This window comes from Apium graveolens, chromosome 1 (assembly GCF_009905375.1).
Source record: "Apium graveolens cultivar Ventura chromosome 1, ASM990537v1, whole genome shotgun sequence".
Lineage (NCBI taxonomy): Eukaryota > Viridiplantae > Streptophyta > Magnoliopsida > Apiales > Apiaceae > Apium > Apium graveolens.
The window spans coordinates 108964159-108984950 of record NC_133647.1 but is presented as its reverse complement, the minus strand read 5'-3'; the positions used below and the strand labels follow the sequence as shown (position 1 = coordinate 108984950).

Genomic DNA, 20792 nt, shown 5'->3' with positions numbered 1-20792 from the left:
ATTAATCATATTTAATAAATTAGAGAATTTATATAAATAATGATAAAATAGTTTTATTATTATTTATTTCTACTACCGGCTTAATATTGAACCTACAGGGTCACACCATAAAAGAGAATGATTTTATGGTGGAGGAATTAATTAATAATGGCTAATAATTATTTATTTGTGAAATAAATAATTAATTGGCAAATTTAATAATTGATTAAATGAGATTTAATTGATTATAAATTAATTAAGAAAAGTTCTTAATATTATTAATTATGGATTTAATTTTTGGAAATTAAATCAAGAGAGAGAATTATTTCTAAAGTGTTTAGAAAAAAAATTAATGATTAAAAGGTGTTTTAATTATTAATGAGAATAATAAATGGGATAATAATAATAATATTTATGGGAAAATTTCAGCTGAAAATTTTGCCTATAAATACATTATTATAGACCCTATTTTTATTCTAACCCCAGAAACCCAAAAGTTTTAGAAAACCAAATTCTCTCCACCTCCTCCTCCTCCTTAACATCGTTTTCTTGGTGGATACCGGTGGAGTGCTTCACACTTGAGGAGCAACTGCTAAGGATCTCTGATCGTTGTCTCCGAATTATTTTTAAAGGTTAGATTCGATCCCTCGAATTTTTATTCACGATTTATATGCTTTTATTTGGATTTTGTATGTGTAAAAGCGTTTTTCCATGACCCCGCTGCGTTCAAAATCCAACAATCTCTTTTATATATAATAGCCCAACAAGGGTATAATTTCATTCAACTATACAACCTCTCACCATACACCATATTCTCACATGTGCTTTTTATCATACACATAATATGTAAGTGTGCTAAATGAATATTTTATTTAACTTTAAAGATACTTACTTGAATTACGCAAAAAAAAAAGATAGTTAGTTGAATATTTGTACAGTTAATTTTAAAGAATTGAATTCCAAACATAAAATTAGGCATAGTACATAAATGGATTATTATCTTATTTATTAATCATTTTTTAGTTTGAAAATATATCTCATATATTTTTAACATATTTTTATTATAAAAACTAATTAAAATGTACATATATAATTTTAAAAAAAATATTAAAAATAGAATCGCTTATATATAAATAATTTATATTGGTTTTACATATTTAGATAAGCTCGAATTATAATGAGTCAATGCATTTTAGAACTTGGCCCATTGTTCAAAAAATACTCGAAATTTGACTACATGACCCGGCCGAAAAACATCGTCACATTTTACGTTTAGTAAATTTAAATTACAAACTCGACGAGAATATCTTACCAATAATGTGAAACTTTTTAATATCTTGTGTTAATATAATTAATGTGTTTGAGGTCTTTATAAGATCAAGTCAACTGATTATTTATATTAAAATTACTAACTTCATTGGTAACATATTATTATTTTTGGGATTTGTCTCGATTTTAAGAATATTTGAAATTTGAAATGAGATCTCACGAGATTTGTTAAAACTACTATGATATACTAAATCGATTTATTTTTCATTTTTCACTTTAAAAAGCAAGCTTTTAAAAATGAATTCTTTTAGATCAGCAATATTCATAAATTAAGATAATATTATACAAATATTTTGAATTATTTTAATATTCTGAATTATTCAAATAAAAGTTATATCTATACTATATTGTAGCATTTGATTCAATGCATTTTATATTATTTAAGGAAAAAAACATATATTTTTCAATAATTTGAAGGAATTAACCAGTTCTACTGACATTTATAAAACTTTATCGAACTGAAATTTTTTAATTTTAGGAGAATAGTATAAAATGTTATCAAATTATTATATGAAAAAATATTAGAGTCGTAATGAAAGAAACTTAAAAACGGTTTAAATAACGACATAATTACAATTTTTCTTTCGAATTCTTGAAAAAAATCATGAATATCAATAATAAGTCTTAAAAATATATAATTCATTTTTATGTTACAACCATGATTGATACCCGGTTGCGTAAAAAATAGATATGGATTGTTTGTCAGTGATAATGTGAATATCATATATAAATTATAGCAATTTATTTATTACATAATTTTAATTTTTGAATAATTATAAATGCATGTTAGTTAAGTAATCAATTATCTCACTAGATGTTAATAAAGATTATACATGTACATAAATTAGATATTTAGCATATAAATAATTGAAACCATCATAATTTACTAAGAGATATAACATACAATAATTTAGATGCTAACACACACATACATATAACTTAATCTTACTTTCTTAACAATAGTGTAAATAAAAAACTAATATTTTCCCATACATACATAATACATACATACATGGAATTTCAAAAACTAACATTTTTCATTAAAATCAACTTTAATATTAACAATAATGTAAATTTTACATTATTGTATATTATGATTGCAAGGCATTCTGACTTCAGTTATGCATTTTTTATCTTTTGAAATTGAGTATGTCAATTGTAAGTTAGTAGTGCACTAAGTAATAATATAGAGCAGTACATATAGTTTATTTAAATAAAATTCAAGATTTTGGTCAACTCAGTATTCAACATGTATGTTAATTTTTAACTTTATATTTGTAAACATACTAACGACATTCTACAGATTAAGTTTAATCGTTTCATTTTAAACGTACACTTACTACCCTGTTTATATTCATTCATTAAATATAAAATAACGGGTAATAAAAATATAATATAATAATAGTTGATGAGATATTCACTCCTAAATGTGAAAAAACATTTGAAACTTTTAATGTTATAGAGGGGGACATGAAGTTTTTGGAGAGAAATTTTATCTCCATTTCTTCAAAATTTGACTCAAGAGCCTATATAAGGATATTATTGAAATTGCACTAAAAATATTATAATTGTATGATGTATAAAAAAACTCTAGAAAATGACCCGTGCCTCGCACGGGTTATTATGCTAGTATATATCATATATATGAACTTATAAATGTTTTATAAAACATAAAAACTGAAACTATTTACTGATAACGCGTATTTACCCCTCTAGCTATAATTTGAAAAGTTTCAAAAACATGAGACTTAATTATTTTTAAAATATTATTTAAGATCTTTACTCTCTCCGTCCCAATTTATCTGTCTTGTTTCACTTTTTACGGTCAAATTTACCTAACTTTGACCGAAAATTTCACAAAGTATAATATCGAAAATACTTATAAAATTTATATCATTAAAAAATATGTTTAATCTACTTTTATATGAATATTTTAATTTTTCAAAATGATGAAGAAATGAGCTTTTATTTACGGTCAAAATTGAGTGAATTTGACCATCAAAAGTCAAATAAGACAGATAAATTGGGACGGAGGTAACATAAAATATACATGTAGATTAGTCATAAAATTCGAAACATCAGGTAACATATATTCTTGTGTGTTCTTTAGTCGGTGCTATCTTTATTCTTTTATGCATATTTATTGTTAGCTATCTATACTTTTAGTTGCATTTGTAATCGTTAGCTAGCTAATATATATATCGTATATATGAACTTATAAATGTTTTATAATACATACACTACAACAAAATAGGCCAATTACGACGGCCAACTTACGACGGAAAAAAGTAAAACGTCGTAAATATTTACGACGAAATCCAAAACCGTCGTAAGTTTAATATTTTATTAATAAAATTATGCACGGCACGATTAAACAAAAATGAAAATTATTTGAAGTTGTGACGATTTAAACATTTCGTCGTAAGTTAATAATTTTATTAAAATTTTAAAGTGAAATTGAATAAAAAAATATTTTATCTAAAATTACAACGAAATATTTTCGACGAAAAAATAATGACTTGGCAATTATAAACTATGAACCACTAACACTTTAACGGCTAAATAATTAGAACTATGCTGAATTCATTTTTATCTTCAATAGTGTTCATATCATTGTGTTTACACTTGTTAGTCTTTTTTTTATAATTGATGGTGCCTTTTACGAGTTCTTAAAATGCGCGCACGTAGAAGATTATGGGGTGATCCAAATGAGGTGTGTCTTTGTAGTTATTTTCAAGGAATGTAGTATATCCATGTTATTTTGAACTGTTGCACATTATTTTGATTTACTTCTTTGTGGTTATATGCTTGAATATGAAGTTAATAAGGAGACCAAACACTGATATCCAACAGTGCTGAATTTGCATATTATTGTCCATGCCTTTTGCCTGCCTTTCATTTTTTGCTGTTTACAAAACTGTATGACTACTGTCTTTATTGTTATCTGGACGAACGTTTCATTGATTTTGCAATTCCATGACATAAAATTTTGTTTCAGGATATAAAAAGGAAGCCAAATTACCTAGTAACATTTACAGTAGGATTTGATCAGAGAAAAATCATTGACGCAACAGTCAAAAAGGTAATATATTCTACTAATTCGTTGCATTATACAAAAATTGCATTGGTATTGATTCATTGTGTCATGTTCCTTCTGTAGTTCTTCGAGGATTTTCAGATTTTGCTTTCCCACTATGATGGCCGAACTAGTGAATGGGAGCAAATATTTTTACTTGTTAGTCTTTTTTATGTTTGATGGTGCCTTTTACGCAGGGGCAAAAGTAATATATTTGATTTTCATTCATTTTTTGTAGGTAGCATTTCAAGGAAAGATGGGTTTGTGTATTTGATTTTGAGAAGAAAAGAATTGTGTGCAACGTACAGCTCAAGGACATTATATTTTGTTGGATTTAGTGGCTTCTACTTTTTTCATGTATTGCACGATTCAATATGACTTTGTTAGTTGTACTTTTAATATTTTTATGTATTTTTTTGTACTTTATGATATTTGAACATTATTCCAATTATAGTGAAATAAAATAATATGAGTTCTTCCAATAGTTTTGATTGCTTTTTGTTTGTATTTTAATGGAATTTAAAGTGGAAGTCGAAAATGGCTGGAAACTGAAAAATCAGAATTTGGCTATTCTGGAACTACAAACTTACGACGGTTGTTCATCCCATATTCCGTCGTAAGTTACTAATTTACTGTTAGATATATTTGATAATGTCATGGCTAATATGATTTATGTTTAGATTACAGATCTTTCTTAACAGGACAAATCAGTACTTAACCGTTGATCAGTACTTATACTGGAAGTCAGGACTTAAGGATATCAGTACTTATATTATGAGGAGATAATCATCAGAAGTTAGATATCAGAACTTAAGTGCGGAAGGACGTTCAGATAAGGACAGTAGCTGATTAAAGGAAAGAAGATCAAGATAAACATAAGAAGAGATATGCATGAAGAAGGAGTTCCGTGAAGAATGGAATACTTGGAAGAAAAGATATCTGATTGATATATTTTAGGAAGCAGAATTATATTCCATATCAATTAGCGATTATCTTGTAACTGTGTAGTATATAAACACAGACATAGGGTTTACACTATAAGTGTTATCATATTCGAGAAGATTATTCATTGTAACCCTAGCAGCTCTCGTGATATTTGTTCATTACTGAGAGGTAACAGTTCCATACTGTAACAGAGTTTATTATTTCAATAAAGTTTGTTTTCTGTTACTTAATATATTAAAGTTCAATTTAATTGTATTATACACTGTATTCACCTCCCTCTACAGTGTGTGTGACCTAACAAGTGGTATCAGAGCCAATATGTTAACACACATACAGTTAAAGATCCAAACACAATCATGTCTGACACAGAAACTCCAACTAAGCCTACCAAAACTGAAGAACCTCCAAAGACACAAATTCAAAGTCGGTATGAGACTATCAGAGTTCCCATACTGAGACCATCTGAATATCCCATATGGAAGGTAAGGATGACCATGTTCCTGGAAGCAACAAATCCAGAATACCTTGATAGAATCAAGGAAGGGCCTCACAAACCAACCAAGCTCGCTGTTGCAGTTGCAGGTGAAGCAGCAAAGACCGTACCAAAGGAGAAGAGTGATTATACTGCTGAAGATATAGCATCAATTGCTAAGGATGCTAAGGTACGACACTTACTGCATAGTGCCATTGATAATGTAATATCAAACAGGGTAATCAAATACAAGACTGCTAAGGAGATATGGGATGCTCTGGAAACAAGGTGTCAGGGAACTGACACAATTAAGAAGAACAGGAAGACAATACTCACTCAAGAGTATGAACATTTTGACTCAAAGACTAATGAGTCATTGAATGATTTATATGATAGATTTGTCAAACTTTTGAATGATTTGTCATTGGTTGATAAAGAGTATGATCTTGAAGATTCAAACCTTAAATTCCTGTTAGCTCTTCCTGAATGTTGGGATTTGAAGGCAACGACAATAAGAGACAACTACAATCTTGATGAAACAACTCTTGATGAAATCTATGGAATGCTCAAGACTCATGAACTTGAGATGGAACAAAAAAGCAAGAGGAAAGGAGTAAAGTCAAGGACAGTTGCTCTTATGGCTGAAGAAGAATCCCCCAAAGCAGCTTCCTCAAGGAAAGACAAGGGTAAAGCTCTTTTCATAAAGTCTGAAATTGAGTCATCAAGTTCTGAAAGTGATGATGACTCAGATTCTGAAATCTTGCCTGAGACTGATGCTGATGAGGAGATGATGAAGCTATGTGCTCTTATGGTGAAAGGAATCACAAAGATTGCATACAGGAAGTTCAGGAAGGGAAAGAAGTTTTCCAGGAAAGGCATAAGTTCTGAAAAGAAGAATTTCAGAAGATCTGAAGGCAGAGGAGAAAAGTCTGACAGAGGAGATTATACCAATGTTAAATGCTATAACTGTGGTGAGAAAGGCCACATATCTCCTGATTGCAAGAAGGCAAAGGGTGATAAAGGAAAGGCTCTTGTCACAAAGCAGAAAAGCTGGACAGACACCTCAGACTCTGAAAGTGAGGAGAACTACGCATTGATGGCAAATGCTGATAAAGAAAGTGCTGAGAGCAGTTCTGAAGCTGCTGAAACAAAGGTACCTCAGACTACTTATGCTTTTCATACTGATGATATTAATGAGTTGAGAAGATATCTTAAAACCATGTTTGTTAGTTATAGAGATCAAACTTTAACATGTGAAAGATTAACTTCTGAAAATCTTGCTTTTAAGAAAAGAAATGATTTCTTAGAAAAAGAGTTAGTCATGTTCCATCAAACTCAGAAGGATAGAGATGATGCTTTTTATGTTAGGGATGAAATGCTAAAAATGAATGAATCTCTAAAAACTGAGTTAGAAAAGAAAAGAAAGATTATCAGGACTTGGACTAACTCTGGCAAAATAACTCACAATTTGCTAAGCAGTGGAAACTGGAAAGAGGGCTTAGGTTATGGAGAAGATAAGAATGATAAAGGAACTGAAGAAATTAAGCCTGTTGTTAAGCAAAAGCCAAAGTTAAAACCTGTTAAGTTTGTAACTGTAAAGTCTGAAAATGAGAAATCAGATGTTAAAGAGGAATTAACTTCTGACAAACTAAAACATGAAAAGACAGCTGAAGTGAACATAGGCTTAATGACAAAGAAGCAGCTTAAGCATAAGCTGAAAGATGTTAAGAATGCAAACAAGGTAAAATCACCTAGGAAAAATAAGAATGGAAAGGATGGTGTGAATAAAAGCAATGATTATAAACCTGTTCCTGATGCTCCTAGGAAAACATGTCATAACTGTGGAAGTTCTAACCATCTGGCTTCTTTTTGTAGGAAGAATAAGAATATTAACTCCTTACCTTCAAAATCAGGAGTTAAGAGTCAGTCTGTTAGATACAAACCACAAAATCCTTGTTTTCATTGTGGTAGTTTATGGCATTCCATTTATACTTGTAAGGAATATCATAGTTTGTACTATGATTATTATCAAATAAAACCTTCTTTGAAGAAAGTTTCCATTGTTCTTTCTAGTGTAAATTCTGATTCAAAGTCTGATTGTGTAAGTTCTGATAAGAAAAATGTTAACATAAACTCTGATGCTAAATCCGCTGCAAATGTTAACAAACTTAATAAGGCCAAAGGATCCAAGCAAGTCTGGGTCCTTAAAACTAATAATTAGTGGTCTTTGTGATTGCAGGGCAACAGGAAAAATATTCTAGTTCTGGACAGTGGATGTTCAGGACATATGACTGGAAATAAGGCCCTGCTATCAAACTTTGTGGAGAAAGCTGGCCCAAGTGTTTCTTATGGAGATGACAACATTGGAAAAACATTGGGATATGGTAATATCAATCTTGGAAATGTCATAATTAAAGAAGTAGCTCTGGTCTCAGGACTTAAACACAATCTGCTGAGTATAAGTCAAATCTGTGACAGAGGTTATCATGTTGATTTCTTTGAAGAACACTGTGAAATTGTAAGTAAATCTAAAGGCAAAGTTGTTCTGAAAGGATACAGGCGTGGTAACATTTATGAAGCTAAGCTTTCAACAAGTACTGATGGTTCTGCAATTTGTCTGATGAGTAGAGCATCAATTGAAGAAAGCTGGAATTGGCACAAGAAACTCTCTCATTTAAATTTCAACAATATAAATGAACTGGTCAAGAAAAATCTTGTGAGAGGACTGCCAAAGTCAGTATTTGCTCTTGATGGCCTTTCTGATTCCTGTCAGAAAGCCAAACAAAGAAAATCTTCTTTTAAGAGCAAGACTTAATCATCAATTCTTGATCCTTATCATCTACTACATGTTGATCTATTTGGTCCAGTGAATGTCATGTCTATTGCAAAGAAGAAATATGCGTTGGTCATAGTGGATGAGTTCACCAGATACACATGGGTGTATTTCTTGCACACAAAAAGTGAAACTGCATCTATCTTGATTGAACATGTCAAATATCTGGATAAATTGGTCAAAAATTCTGTGAAAATCTTAAGGAGTGATAATGGCACTGAGTTCAAGAATTTGATGATGGAATAGTTCTGCAAAAACCATGGAATAAAGCAGGAATTTTCTGCTCGTGGAACTCCATAGCAAAATGGAGTTGTTGAAAGGAAGAATAGAACTCTCATTGAAGCTGCACGTACAATGCTTGAAGAAGCAAAGCTTCCAACCTATTTCTGGGCTGAAGCTGTCCAGACTGCTTGTTTTACTCAAAATGCAACACTTATTAACAAGCATGGAAAAACACCATATGAGATGGTGAAGAAAAAGAAGCCAAATCTGAAATACTTTCATGTATTTGGATGCAAGTGTTTTGTTCTCAAGACTCATCCTGAACAGCTATCCAAGTTTGATCTAAAAGCTGATGAAGGAATCTTTGTTGGATATCCACTTTCCACAAAAGCCTTCAGAGTCTATAATTTGAGAACAAAAGTGGTCATGGAATCTATCAATGTCTCTTTTGATGACAAGAAGATTACTGGTCTTGAAGATTTCATTGACCATGATCAGCTGAGATTTGAAAATGAAGACTCAAATTCTGATACTAAAAATCCTGAAAGTCTAAGTCCTGATACTGTAAACTCTGATGGATTAAACTATGATGTTATTGAAACTGTGGTGACTACGTCAAAGGAAGATGCACCTATGCAGGGGGAGCATACTCAAGATCCTACCACATCTCAAGAAACATCAGAACATACATCTGGCTCTTCAAGTTCTGATTCGTCAAGTTCTGATAAGCCAAATTCTAATAGTGCTGAAAATCTAAATTCTGAAGAATCCAACTCAGAGAGCATAGTTTCAGGGGGAGCATCAAAAAATGAAAATGAAGACAGCATGGATCATGGGGGAGCATCCAGTTCTAGAGAAAACCTTCCATCTGCAAGGAAGTGGACAAAGTCATATACACCTGATTTGATAATTGGAAATCCTGATGCAGGTGTAAGAACTAGAACAGGTACTTCAAATGAATGTCTTTACAATTCTTTTGTTTCTCAGACTGAGCCAAAGAAAGTGGAAGAAGCTCTTCAAGATGCTGATTGGGTGCAAGCAATGCAGGAAGATTTAAATGAATTTGAAAGAAACAAAGTCTGGACCCTAGTGCCAAGACCAAAGAATAGATCTGTTGTTGGTACAAAGTGGGTATTCAGAAACAAAACTGATAGTGATGGCATAATTACAAGGAATAAGGCAAGGCTGGTTGCAAAAGGATATTCTCAACAGGACGGAATTGATTATGATGAAACATTTACACCAGTTGCTAGGTTAGAAGCCATAAGGATATCTTTGGCTTATGCTGCTCACAAAAAGTTTACTGTCTTTCAAATGGATGTGAAAAGTGCTTTTCTCAATGGAGAATTGGAGGAGGAGGTATATGTTGAACAACCTCCAGGCTTTATAGATTCCAAACATCCAGATTATGTCTACAGGCTTGATAAAGCACTTTATGGACTTAAGCAAGCTCCTAGGGCATGGTATGAGACTTTAGCTCAGTTTCTTCTGGAAAGTGGATTCAACAGAGGAACAATAGACAAATCACTGTTCTACCTCAACCATGGAAATGACTTAGTTCTGGTCCAGATTTATGTTGATGATATCATTTTTGGGTCTAAAAATGACAGACTTTGCAAGAAGTTTGCCAAACTAATACAGTCAAAATATCAGATGAGTATGATGGGGGAACTTAGCTATTTTCTGGGCCTTCAAGTCAAGCAGAATGAAGAAGGCACTTTTATTTGTCAAACTAAGTACACCAGAAACTTGCTGAAGAAATTTGGAATGCAAGATTGTTCAAGTGCATCCACTCCCATGGCCACTGCAAAAAAACTGGATAAGGATACTGGTAAATCAGTAGATATTACTGATTACAGAGGTATGATTGGCTCTCTACTCTATCTAACTGCTAGTAGACCTGATATCATGTATGCTACCTGTCTTTGTGCAAGATTTCAAGCAGATCCAAGAGAACCTCACTTAATAGCTGTGAAAAGAATTTTTAAGTATCTTAAAGGAACAGCTGATCTGGGATTGTGGTATCCTAGAGAATCAGATTTTAAACTAATAGGTTACTCAGATACAGATTTTGCAGGTTGCAAAATTGACAGGAAAAGCACAAGTGGAAGCTGCCAATTCCTTGAAGGCAGATTGGTTTCTTGGTTCAGCAAGAAACAAAAGTCAATTTCCACATCAACTGCAAAAGCAGAGTATATTGCTGCAGGAAGCTGTTGTGCACAGATTCTTTGGATGAAGAATCAGTTACTAGATTATGGGTTAACATATTTCAAAATCCCTATTTACTGTGATAATCAAAGTGCTATTGCTATGACAGGTAATCCAGTTCAACACTCTATGACAAAGCACATCAGCATTAGGTACCACTTCATAAGGGAATATGTGGATGAAGGTACAGTGGAATTGCACTTTGTTCCAACAGATCAATAACTAGCAGATATCTTCACAAAACCACTGTGTGAAGCCACTTTTACAAGATTGGTAAATGAACTTGGAATGATTTCAGGTTATTTCTCTAAATTTGCTTAGTCTTGTTCTGTATTATCAGACTTTATGATCAGTATTTACAGAATTTAATCTCTTTGTGTATTCTGTGATTAATTGATAAATGTTTTTAAGTACTGACTGTTGTCTGATATATGTTTCTAAACTCTGATAAGTGATATGTCTGTCTAAGTAACCATTCAATCCTATGAGGATAATTGTGTTAGATACTGACCTAGTAGTCTTCAATAAATAAATGATCCCATGTAAGAAGTAATTATTTCTATGGAAATTTTATGACACAAGCAAATTCTGATAATTGAGCTTAGTTGAGTTTACTTTGTTTATCTTATTACTAAGTCACAAATTAGAATAATGCTACTCATCTGTTAAGTTCTGATACTAGTAAAACTGCTGAATGTACTAAGTGCTGATAAACCTCACTTATAAAAAGAAAAATCAAAAGGATCAAAGAATAAAATCAGGTACTCCTTTGAGATCTAGAGTAAAAATGTGGAAGGGAAGACCCAAGTGCATTGCTGGTATTAAGTAAATATGCATTAGAAAAGCAAAATATTTTCTTGGTGACTTTTCACACTCTATGATTACGTGAGAAATACTCTGATAATAGCATAAATTCTGATAAGCAGTCGTGACTCACCTACACTGAGGAGTCACTGTAAAATAGAATTTAAAAAGATGCATAAAATTAGCACAAATCAGTTGAGGTGGACTCAAGCATGAACTAATTCATCAGTAGGTTTCAGGATAATGACAGCTCTTTAGCAAAATTTTAGTTATGCCTTATTTCTAAGATGTACTGAAGTGAATCAGACTTTACTCTTTGTCTGCTATTTAGCTTGATGCACACACTAATCACTCCATCTGAATGATGAAAATTACTGTGGTGGTCTATGTTGTTTTAGATAAACAGTCATTGTGTCACCTTGCACTAATTCTGAGGACAAGTTCTGATTGCATATTCTGAAGATCAAGTTCTGAAGAGTATAACTCAGAACTTGTATGAGGATTTACTCAGATAAGCATTTTTTTCGAGTTAAGAAATTATGTTCTGATGACTGTTAAGTTCTGAAATAAGTCTAAGTTCTGATATTACATCTAAATTCTTTACTTGACTCATCTGTGGATAAAATTTGATAACAGTCTCGGTTCAAACTAGAATATGTTGAAGTGGAAGATTAATAGTCACTATGGTTAGGGTTAATGGTATTCGTACTTGAACAGTCTACTTTTACTTGTTACTTGTGCGCATTCAACCATGTTTTCTCCTTCCAATGAATGTTATTCTTTTTCCAAGTCTGGGGAAACGAGGTAGAATTAATTCTACCTGTCAGCATTAAATACTTTTACGTCTCCTGACATTCTCTTGCCTATATAAGCAGCCACTTCACATCAGTCTTCCCATCAAATTCTTTCTCACAAACTCACCTTCATACTTTTTCTTTCAAAAACACAATGGTCAGATACAACATGTTTTTGAACTACCAAAACTTCAATATGGAGCTAAGTTGTGCCGACTGGCAGCAGGAATGGCATGTCACGGCCATTCCTGAGGAGATATGGGACTCTGTCCCACAGGAGGTACTGACCCACCTCCTATTCTTCTATATGGACTACCATCGCCATCTGGAGCGATTGGAGGAGGAAAGGCTGGAAGCTCTCCGCCAGCAAGAGCGAATCATCCGACTCGCCATTCTTTTTGTCGAGAGTAGGAAGAAGAAATGATTTAATCTCGTCTTCTTCCTGTTTTTCTTCATCATCAGCTTTGTCAGGCTTCTTAGCTAGGACTAAAGCTGTTGATATTAGGTTTAGTAGCTTAGGGAAATCTTGTATAAGTACTGATGTAATTTCCATTTCATGAATGTATTCTCTTGATATATTAATGAAATTTGTTTTTGTTTCAAGATTTTGTCTCTAAGTTATTTTGTAATGCATTGATAAATCCTGATTGATATTCTGATGACCATATAAATTCTGTTTTAATTTAAGTTCTGACTTTCCTTTATCAGTACTTACTCATATGATTTATCTTGGTCATTTTCACTTCATTTCTTTTCAGAATATTAATGATGCAGTGAAAAATAATTAAATCAGTGGGAACGGTTTCAATTTTGAATTAAAACTGTTTCACCTTGATTAATGGAATATCTGGGTAAATGGAACGGTTTTTCCTTGAAAACAGGCAAGTGGGCAAGTAATGATTACTGTTTTCTCGCGCCCAGTAACTATCCGTTATTACTGCATGCCTGACAGGTGTCCAACGGTAACATTTTTTTCAGAGTATAAGTACGACAGAGAAAGGATTTCTTTAATCTTTTATTTCCTTCATACTTTTTCTCTCTACTTGCTTTTACTCTCTCTTTCTCTCACGTTGGTTTTTCATACAGACATCTCATCAAACACCTAACAGACACTTTTTCATCTCAATTTTTCACATGGCACCTAAGGATATAATCATTGATGGAGCTAAGTTTGTTCCAAAAAACTATGCTGCAATTCTTGATCATGCTGAAGCTCCATCTGAATTGCATTTTGTGCAACATCTTCTTGCACACAGTGAGATTGGGTATGCATTAACCCAGCCTTCAGTCTTTTCGAGCCAACAAGTTCTGACATTTTGGCGGACTGGGCACTTTGATGATGGTGGTAAACATGGCACTCCCAGTATTGTTTTTGAAGTGGGTGATTCATCTTATGCAGTCACTCCTGATACAATACGCAAAGCTCTACATCTCCCAGAAGATTGTACCTTTTCAATTCCAGAAGAATTAGCTCTTCAGGAGTTAATGGCAAATTTGGGGTATGAAAAGAGTTTGGCAAAACTTGGGCAGTTGAAACGGGCTCATATCAGAAGAGAATGGAGCTTCTTCTTCGACTGCATCACCAAAGCTTTTGGGAACAAATGTTCAAATTTTGATGCTATCCCAATTCTGAGTCAGCACATAGGGTATGCTATTATAAACCAAACTCATTTTGATTTTGCAACTGGTATAATTGGTTTTATTGGGGATAGGATGACAGAGGATAGAAATGTTGTCTATTTTGCTAGATTCTGTCAACTTATTTATACTTTTTATACTGATGAACCTCAATTAGTCAGTTCCTCAACCCCACCTTTTAAAGTTGCAAAATGCTACTTTAATGACCTGGTAAATGCTGACACTAAGAAATCAGTGGTTAGACCATTACAGATTCCTCAGTCTGTAAAACAGATCCTAGTAAATGCTGATCCTGATACTTATAGATCTGTTTACTCTGATGTCCAACCAACAAAAAACACCCAAAAACCATCATCCTCAGCACCTACCACTCATTCTACTCAACCTACCCTCAGGAATATCTCAAATCCTATCTCTCCACTTCACAGACTGTTCAACCCTCATCCTCAGCACCTACTGTGAAGCCTTCATCCTCCAAGCCAAAGAGGACAAAGACTGTTCCTCAAACACCTCAAAAGAGAAGGAGGATTGCCTTAAGAGATGAATCTGATACTGAGGAACAGGTTCCTTCTTCAGAACCTGTTGTAGGTGAAGCTGAGAAAGAGACTTCTCAGAAGGATTCTGGAATTGGGGGATCTAGGCCTCTCAAAAGGCTTAGAAGAATGACAGTTCCTGAAACTCCCAAGGAATCCAAATCAACACAGAGATACAAGAAACAGAGGGCAAAAAGGCCAGTTTCAGATGATGAAGAGGAAGCAGCAAAGGAAGGGGATCAGGAATCTCTGATCTCACAAGACAAGGAATTTGCTCCAGTCACTTCTTCTCCATCAACTCCATCTCAGGAAGCTGTTTCTGAAAAGGCTACCACACCATCTCTGTCTCCTGTTGATCCAGGCACAAGTGCTGATATTGATGTTCAAAACTTGGTTATGCCTGAAGTAATTCTCTTAGAAGCTCCAACAGCAACTAATCCTTCTACAACACCTGTTACTGATGCTGTTCAAACTCCAGAGTTATCAACAACACCTTCTCTGCATCATGATGCTGATGATCAGACTTTAGGTGAGCATCAGGATTTGGCTGTTGATCAGAACTTAGAACCAGATCAGCAATTAGAGGATGTTGAAACCTTCATTGCTACTCACACTGTTGTCTTATCAGAAGATACTGATTCTTTAACTTCTGATGCTGCAAATGCTGGAGATACTGGTGATGTTGCTCCAACTGCAGATGCTGATGCAGCAGGTCCTTCAGGACATGCTCCTCAACAGCCTATTCTAAAGTCTGAACTGGTTAAGAAGTTTGTTACTGGAGAAGCACCAGTACCTTGGAGTGAAACTCCTGCAGGACAGGAGTGGACTAAGGAATGGAACTCAGTTTCATGTGTTCCAACTGCAAAGCATCTTGCTGAGCACTTGACTAAAGCTGATGAAATGTTAAATTCTGATGATCTCAAAACCCAGCTTAGAGTCACTGCATTGAGTACTAAACATCTACAAGGTCTTCACTCAACTACTCATGCAGAGCTACACAAGATTCAGGAAAACTTTATCAAACAGGAACAAGTTTGGAAAATTGATAAGAAAAAGTTCTTCCAACCTACCATTGACAGGATTGCTTATATTGAGAAGACTCAAGATCATCAACAAGCTCAGATTGATGATATTCTGAAAAATCAAGCTTCTCAACAATCACAACTGACTGAAATCCAATCCTCAGTGGAATTGCTTATCTCTCTTCTACTACCTGCTGATGCCAAAAAGGGGGAGAAAGTAATTAAGTCCAAATGCAAGACTGACAAGACACTGACAGGAAAGGATGATGAAAAAGATGATCAAGGAAACCCTGGAATGGGTAGAGGTCATAGTCAAGGTAGAGGATTCACATCAAGACAAGCTAGTCACAGGACAAGTTCTGATACTGGGAAAAGAATAAATTCTGCTACTGGTAAAAGGATAAGTTCTGATGAACTTTTAGATCTTGATGAGGAAATGTCAAGACAGTTATTTCTTCAGGAAAATCCAGGAATGGACTTGGAGAGTTTAATGAAAGAAGAAGCTAGGCTTAAATCAGAGAAAGTCACATCTAAATCTGAAGCTTCTGGTAAAAAGCCACTTCCAAAACTCAAAGGCATTGTGATCAAAGAAAGGACACATACTGAAGCAACATTTGCTAGATCACAACCGCATATAGATCCAAGATCCAAGGGTAAAGAAAAGATTGGTGAACCTATCAAGGTTTATGTGCCTCCTGAGGATGAAGAAATTACTGATGAAAAGGATAATCTTGCTCTGACTTCAAGAAAAGTTCTTAAAATAACCTCTGACATGGCTCAAGTTGTTCAGAGTCAAGAAATTATAAGTTCTGATATTCAGAAGAAGCAAGTAACCTCTGACATAGCTCAAGTTAACTTAATATCAGAAGATAGACCAAAGACACTCCTACCAGGATTCACTAAAGCAAAACAGACTCAACCTTTGAAGACTACTGCAAGTGGTTTTGAAGCAAGAGTAGTTACTGGAAAGGAAGCAAGAGATAAAAATGGATTGGGAAGTGCTGATGAAAGGAGAATACATAACACTACCAATGATCCAACTTCCTTGAGTGAACCAGGTATTGGAGCAACTCCTGGGAGATTGAATCAACTGGAATCTGTACAGATGGTTTACCATACCTACTTGAAAGAATACATCTTGTTGTATTTCATGACAGATGGTAGGGTTTATCATATAAGACAAAATGCCATTCCATTGAAGTATTTTGAAGAATTGGAGCATGTACTTTTCTTACTTCAAGTGGATGACAGAATAACATGAACTGCTGCAAACTATTTGAAAGAACAGATTCAGAGACAAAAAGGCTTTATTCTGTTAAGTCTGACAGCACATACGTTCCAAAGTACAGAGATCACAATGGTGATATAGTTGAAATGAAGCCCAACACTGCTAAGATTATAACTACCTTTCTGGGGTACAGGGCTGTTGAATTCAATCTTTAGTCTGATAAAGCTTATTTGATCAGACTGGATCATGATATAAGAAAAGTAAAGATTAATGATCTCAGAGCTGCAATCTTTCAAATTGGTGAAGATACTGCAGACCTTAAAGATTCCAAAAGGAGAATGATTGATGAACTCAGATATGCTGAGAGATATTTGTTGAAGAACTATCTCAGAACAACTCCTGACATCAGAGAGATCAGATGATGAAGCCAAGTTGAAGATCTACAACTGCTTAAATTCTGATATTTGTACAGACTGAAGTTGTTATCAGAAGTTGAATATTGGTAAAGCTTTAAGGACTGTAAGTTGTAGTTATCTAGTCTAACTCTCATGCATTTGTACTTAATATTTTTGACATCATCAAATATCTGTTAAACTTTTATATTATGTTAATTTACAAGTTGGGGGAGATTGTTAGATATATTTGATAATGTCATGGCTAATATGATTTATGTTTAGATTACAGATCTTTCTTAACAGGACAAATCAGTACTTAACCGTTGATCAGTACATATACTGGAAGTCAGGACTTAAGGATATCAGTACTTATATTATCAGGAGATAATCATCAGAAGTTAGATATCAGAACTTAAGTGCTGAAGGATGTTCAGATAAGGACAGTAGCTGATTAAAGGAAAGAAGATCAAGATAAACATAAGAAGAGATATGCATGAAGAAGGAGTTCTGTGAAGAATGGAATACTTAGAAGAAAAGATATCTGATTGATATATTTTAGGAAGCAGAATTATATTCCATATCAATTAGCGATTATCTTGTAACTGTGTAGTATATAAACACAGACATAGGGTTTACACTATAAGTGTTATCATATTCGAGAAAATTATTCATTGTAACCCTAGCAGCTCTCGTGATATTTGTTCATCACTGAGAGGTAACAGTTCCATACTGTAACAGAGTTTATTGTTTCAATAAAGTTTGTTTTCTGTTACTTAATATATTAAAGTTCGATTTGATTGTATTATACACTGTATTCACCCCCCTCTACAGTGTGTGTGACCTAACATTTATGACGTATTTTCCGTCATAAAATTATGTTTTATCTCATTATAAGTAGGTCTCGTAAAGTAATATTCGACGTTTTTTCCTTCGCAAGTACATAACTTACGACGTTATTATTCGTCGTATTTTGGTATCTTACGACGATAAATTTCGTCGTAAGTAGATTTATTATTTTATTGAGTATGTGGGCCCCTTCTTCCTAACTTGCGACGCAATTTTATCTTCTGACGAAAAAACGAACTTACTACTCGACCAAAAACGACGATTTTTTTCCGTCGTAAATGGCTCAATTACGACGATTTCAGTTCAAAAAAACCGTCGTAAATGGCCAGATTTGTTGTAGTGATAAAAACTGAAACTATTTACTGATAACGCGTATTTACCCCTCTAGCTATAATTTAAAAAGTTTCAAAAACATGAGACTTAATAATTTTAAAAAATATTATTTAAGATCTTTACTCCCTCCGTCCCAATTTATTTGTCTTGTTTCACTTTTTACGGTCAAATTGACCCAACTTTGACCGAAAATTTCACATAATATAATATCGAAAATACTTATAAAATTTATATCATTAATAAAATATGTTTAATCTACTTTTATATGAATATTTTAATTTTTCAAAATGATGAAAAAATGACCTTTTATTTACGGTCAAAGTTCAGTCAATTTGACCATTAAAAGTCAAATAAAACCGATAAATTGGGACGGATGGAGTATTATATAAAACATATTGTTATGGAGGACCTAAATATTTTACAAATATATTTTACTTAAGATATATACAGGCCTAATTTTAATTAAAACATGAATAACTAATTAGTTAATAATTTGATTTTATTACTTATTATTTATTATTAGGGCCTAAAATGGAATTCATCTTGCGTATTCTGATTTTCAAAAATTTTACAAAGAATACGCATGTCAGACATGCGTATTCTTTGTAAACTTTTTGAAAATCAGAATACGCATCTGTAAAATGCGCATTTCGTCGGTATTTTGGGTAATTTTCCCGCCGGTGAGTATTTTGGGCAGTTGAAGCTGGAAAGTGGTGTATTTTGGGCATTCTTTAGCGGCTAGACGATATTACTTGGTTTTTATCGTTTGAACCCCTAATTATTTTAAAATCTTTTTTATATATTCTATTATTAGAACTTATAATTACGGTTCTAACTATTTTATAAAATTATTCTAATTTAAACATATATTAGGATGATAATTTTACTAACTTTTTTTAGTTAAAACACATAAAAGTATTTTATAACTTTAGTATTAATTATTTGTGCTTGGAATATTGAGTCCGTAGGTATAGCATCGGGCTTATTACGTAAATTTTATTATTTATTATTTGGGTGTAAAATTAAATATAAACACGTAATTAAAATCTTATTATTATTTTTTAAAGAATCTTATAATTACGGCTTTAAGTATTTTACAATTCTATTTTAACAAAAAACTATATGCAAAATTTACTAAATCAATTCCTAATACATACATACATAGATTGCAGCAAATACAGTGGACAAAAACATTTTAAGGTAATAGTCACAAGGTAAAACATAAATATTAAAACATAAATAATAAAACTATTATTAAAGACAAACATATATAAGTTAGTATAGCTTATCATTCCAGAAAAAACCTAGCTAGGACAGCTAAATATATACTTCAGTATGGATTATAGTTACACGTAACAATCCAGTACCATTCATCATTTTGGCACTTAACCCTGGCGCACCCAAGTTGGATAGAGTTGGGATTCACCACCTGAAGGTAGTGGCCGCAGGATGCACCTGGTGCACACGTCTGGGTTTTATTGTTCCAATCCTTCTTCTCGCTCGCCCAATAATCTACAATTTGTTTTGCTGTTGCATCACCGCCACCTTTAAATAAATTCTCACCGTATGGTCCACCAGAATGCTGCATGAGACAGGCTGGGCCTATCTTATCGGCATAGTACTGAGCGTAGTTTGCAACAGTCTCGTCCCATGCTATTGGTCCTACACCGTCTGTTGCACGAACTGCATTGTGGGCATCAACGAAATCTTTTGGTGAGGTTTGAGCAAGGGAGGAGTAAATCATATGGTAGCAAAGGACAGAAACAAGAATCAAAGAAGTTATAGGGAACTCCATTCTATTAGACTCTGATGATAACTTAATTTTATGTTGATCAGACAATGTAGAACCTTGACATATATAATATATATATACAGGACCAGTAGAAATCTTGGAAAATCTATATAGATTATTAGATTTTAATATGAGCAATTATAGAACTCTTTGAATATCCAGTGATACATACATTCAAGATCTTTTAAAATCTTTAGAAGTTTGTTGGTAAGTACGAAATTAATTATTCATTACAATAAATAGGGTCTTTTCCAATTGCTATGAATAGAACTGGATAGAATCGGAGGCTACAACTGATCATCAGTCTTAACAGTCGATTTAAAAATAAATCGACCAAAATAAT

At 33.2% G+C, this 20792-nt stretch overlaps 1 protein-coding gene and 1 long non-coding RNA gene across 2 annotated transcripts; one reads left to right on the top strand and one right to left on the bottom strand.

Moving 5' to 3' along the window:
* Window positions 1-3968: 3968 nt before the first annotated feature.
* On the top strand, window positions 3969-4868 carry LOC141720391 (uncharacterized). The gene is made up of 3 exons (XR_012574300.1): window positions 3969-4390; window positions 4469-4543; window positions 4623-4868. It is a non-coding gene; the product is annotated as an uncharacterized LOC141720391 (long non-coding RNA).
* A 15119-nt stretch (window positions 4869-19987) lies between these two features.
* Window positions 19988-20452, bottom strand: LOC141697534 (pathogenesis-related protein PR-1 type-like). Its single transcript, XM_074501984.1, has one exon. The coding sequence runs from the start codon at window positions 20450-20452 to the stop codon at window positions 19988-19990; it is 465 nt and encodes a 154-aa protein (XP_074358085.1).
* Window positions 20453-20792: the final 340 nt, after the last annotated feature.

What these genes read in the sequence shown, in the direction of transcription:
- LOC141697534 (XM_074501984.1), bottom strand. Translation starts at nt 20,452, where the DNA reads ATGGAGTTCCCTATAACTTCTTTGATTCTTGTTTCTGTCCTTTGCTAC.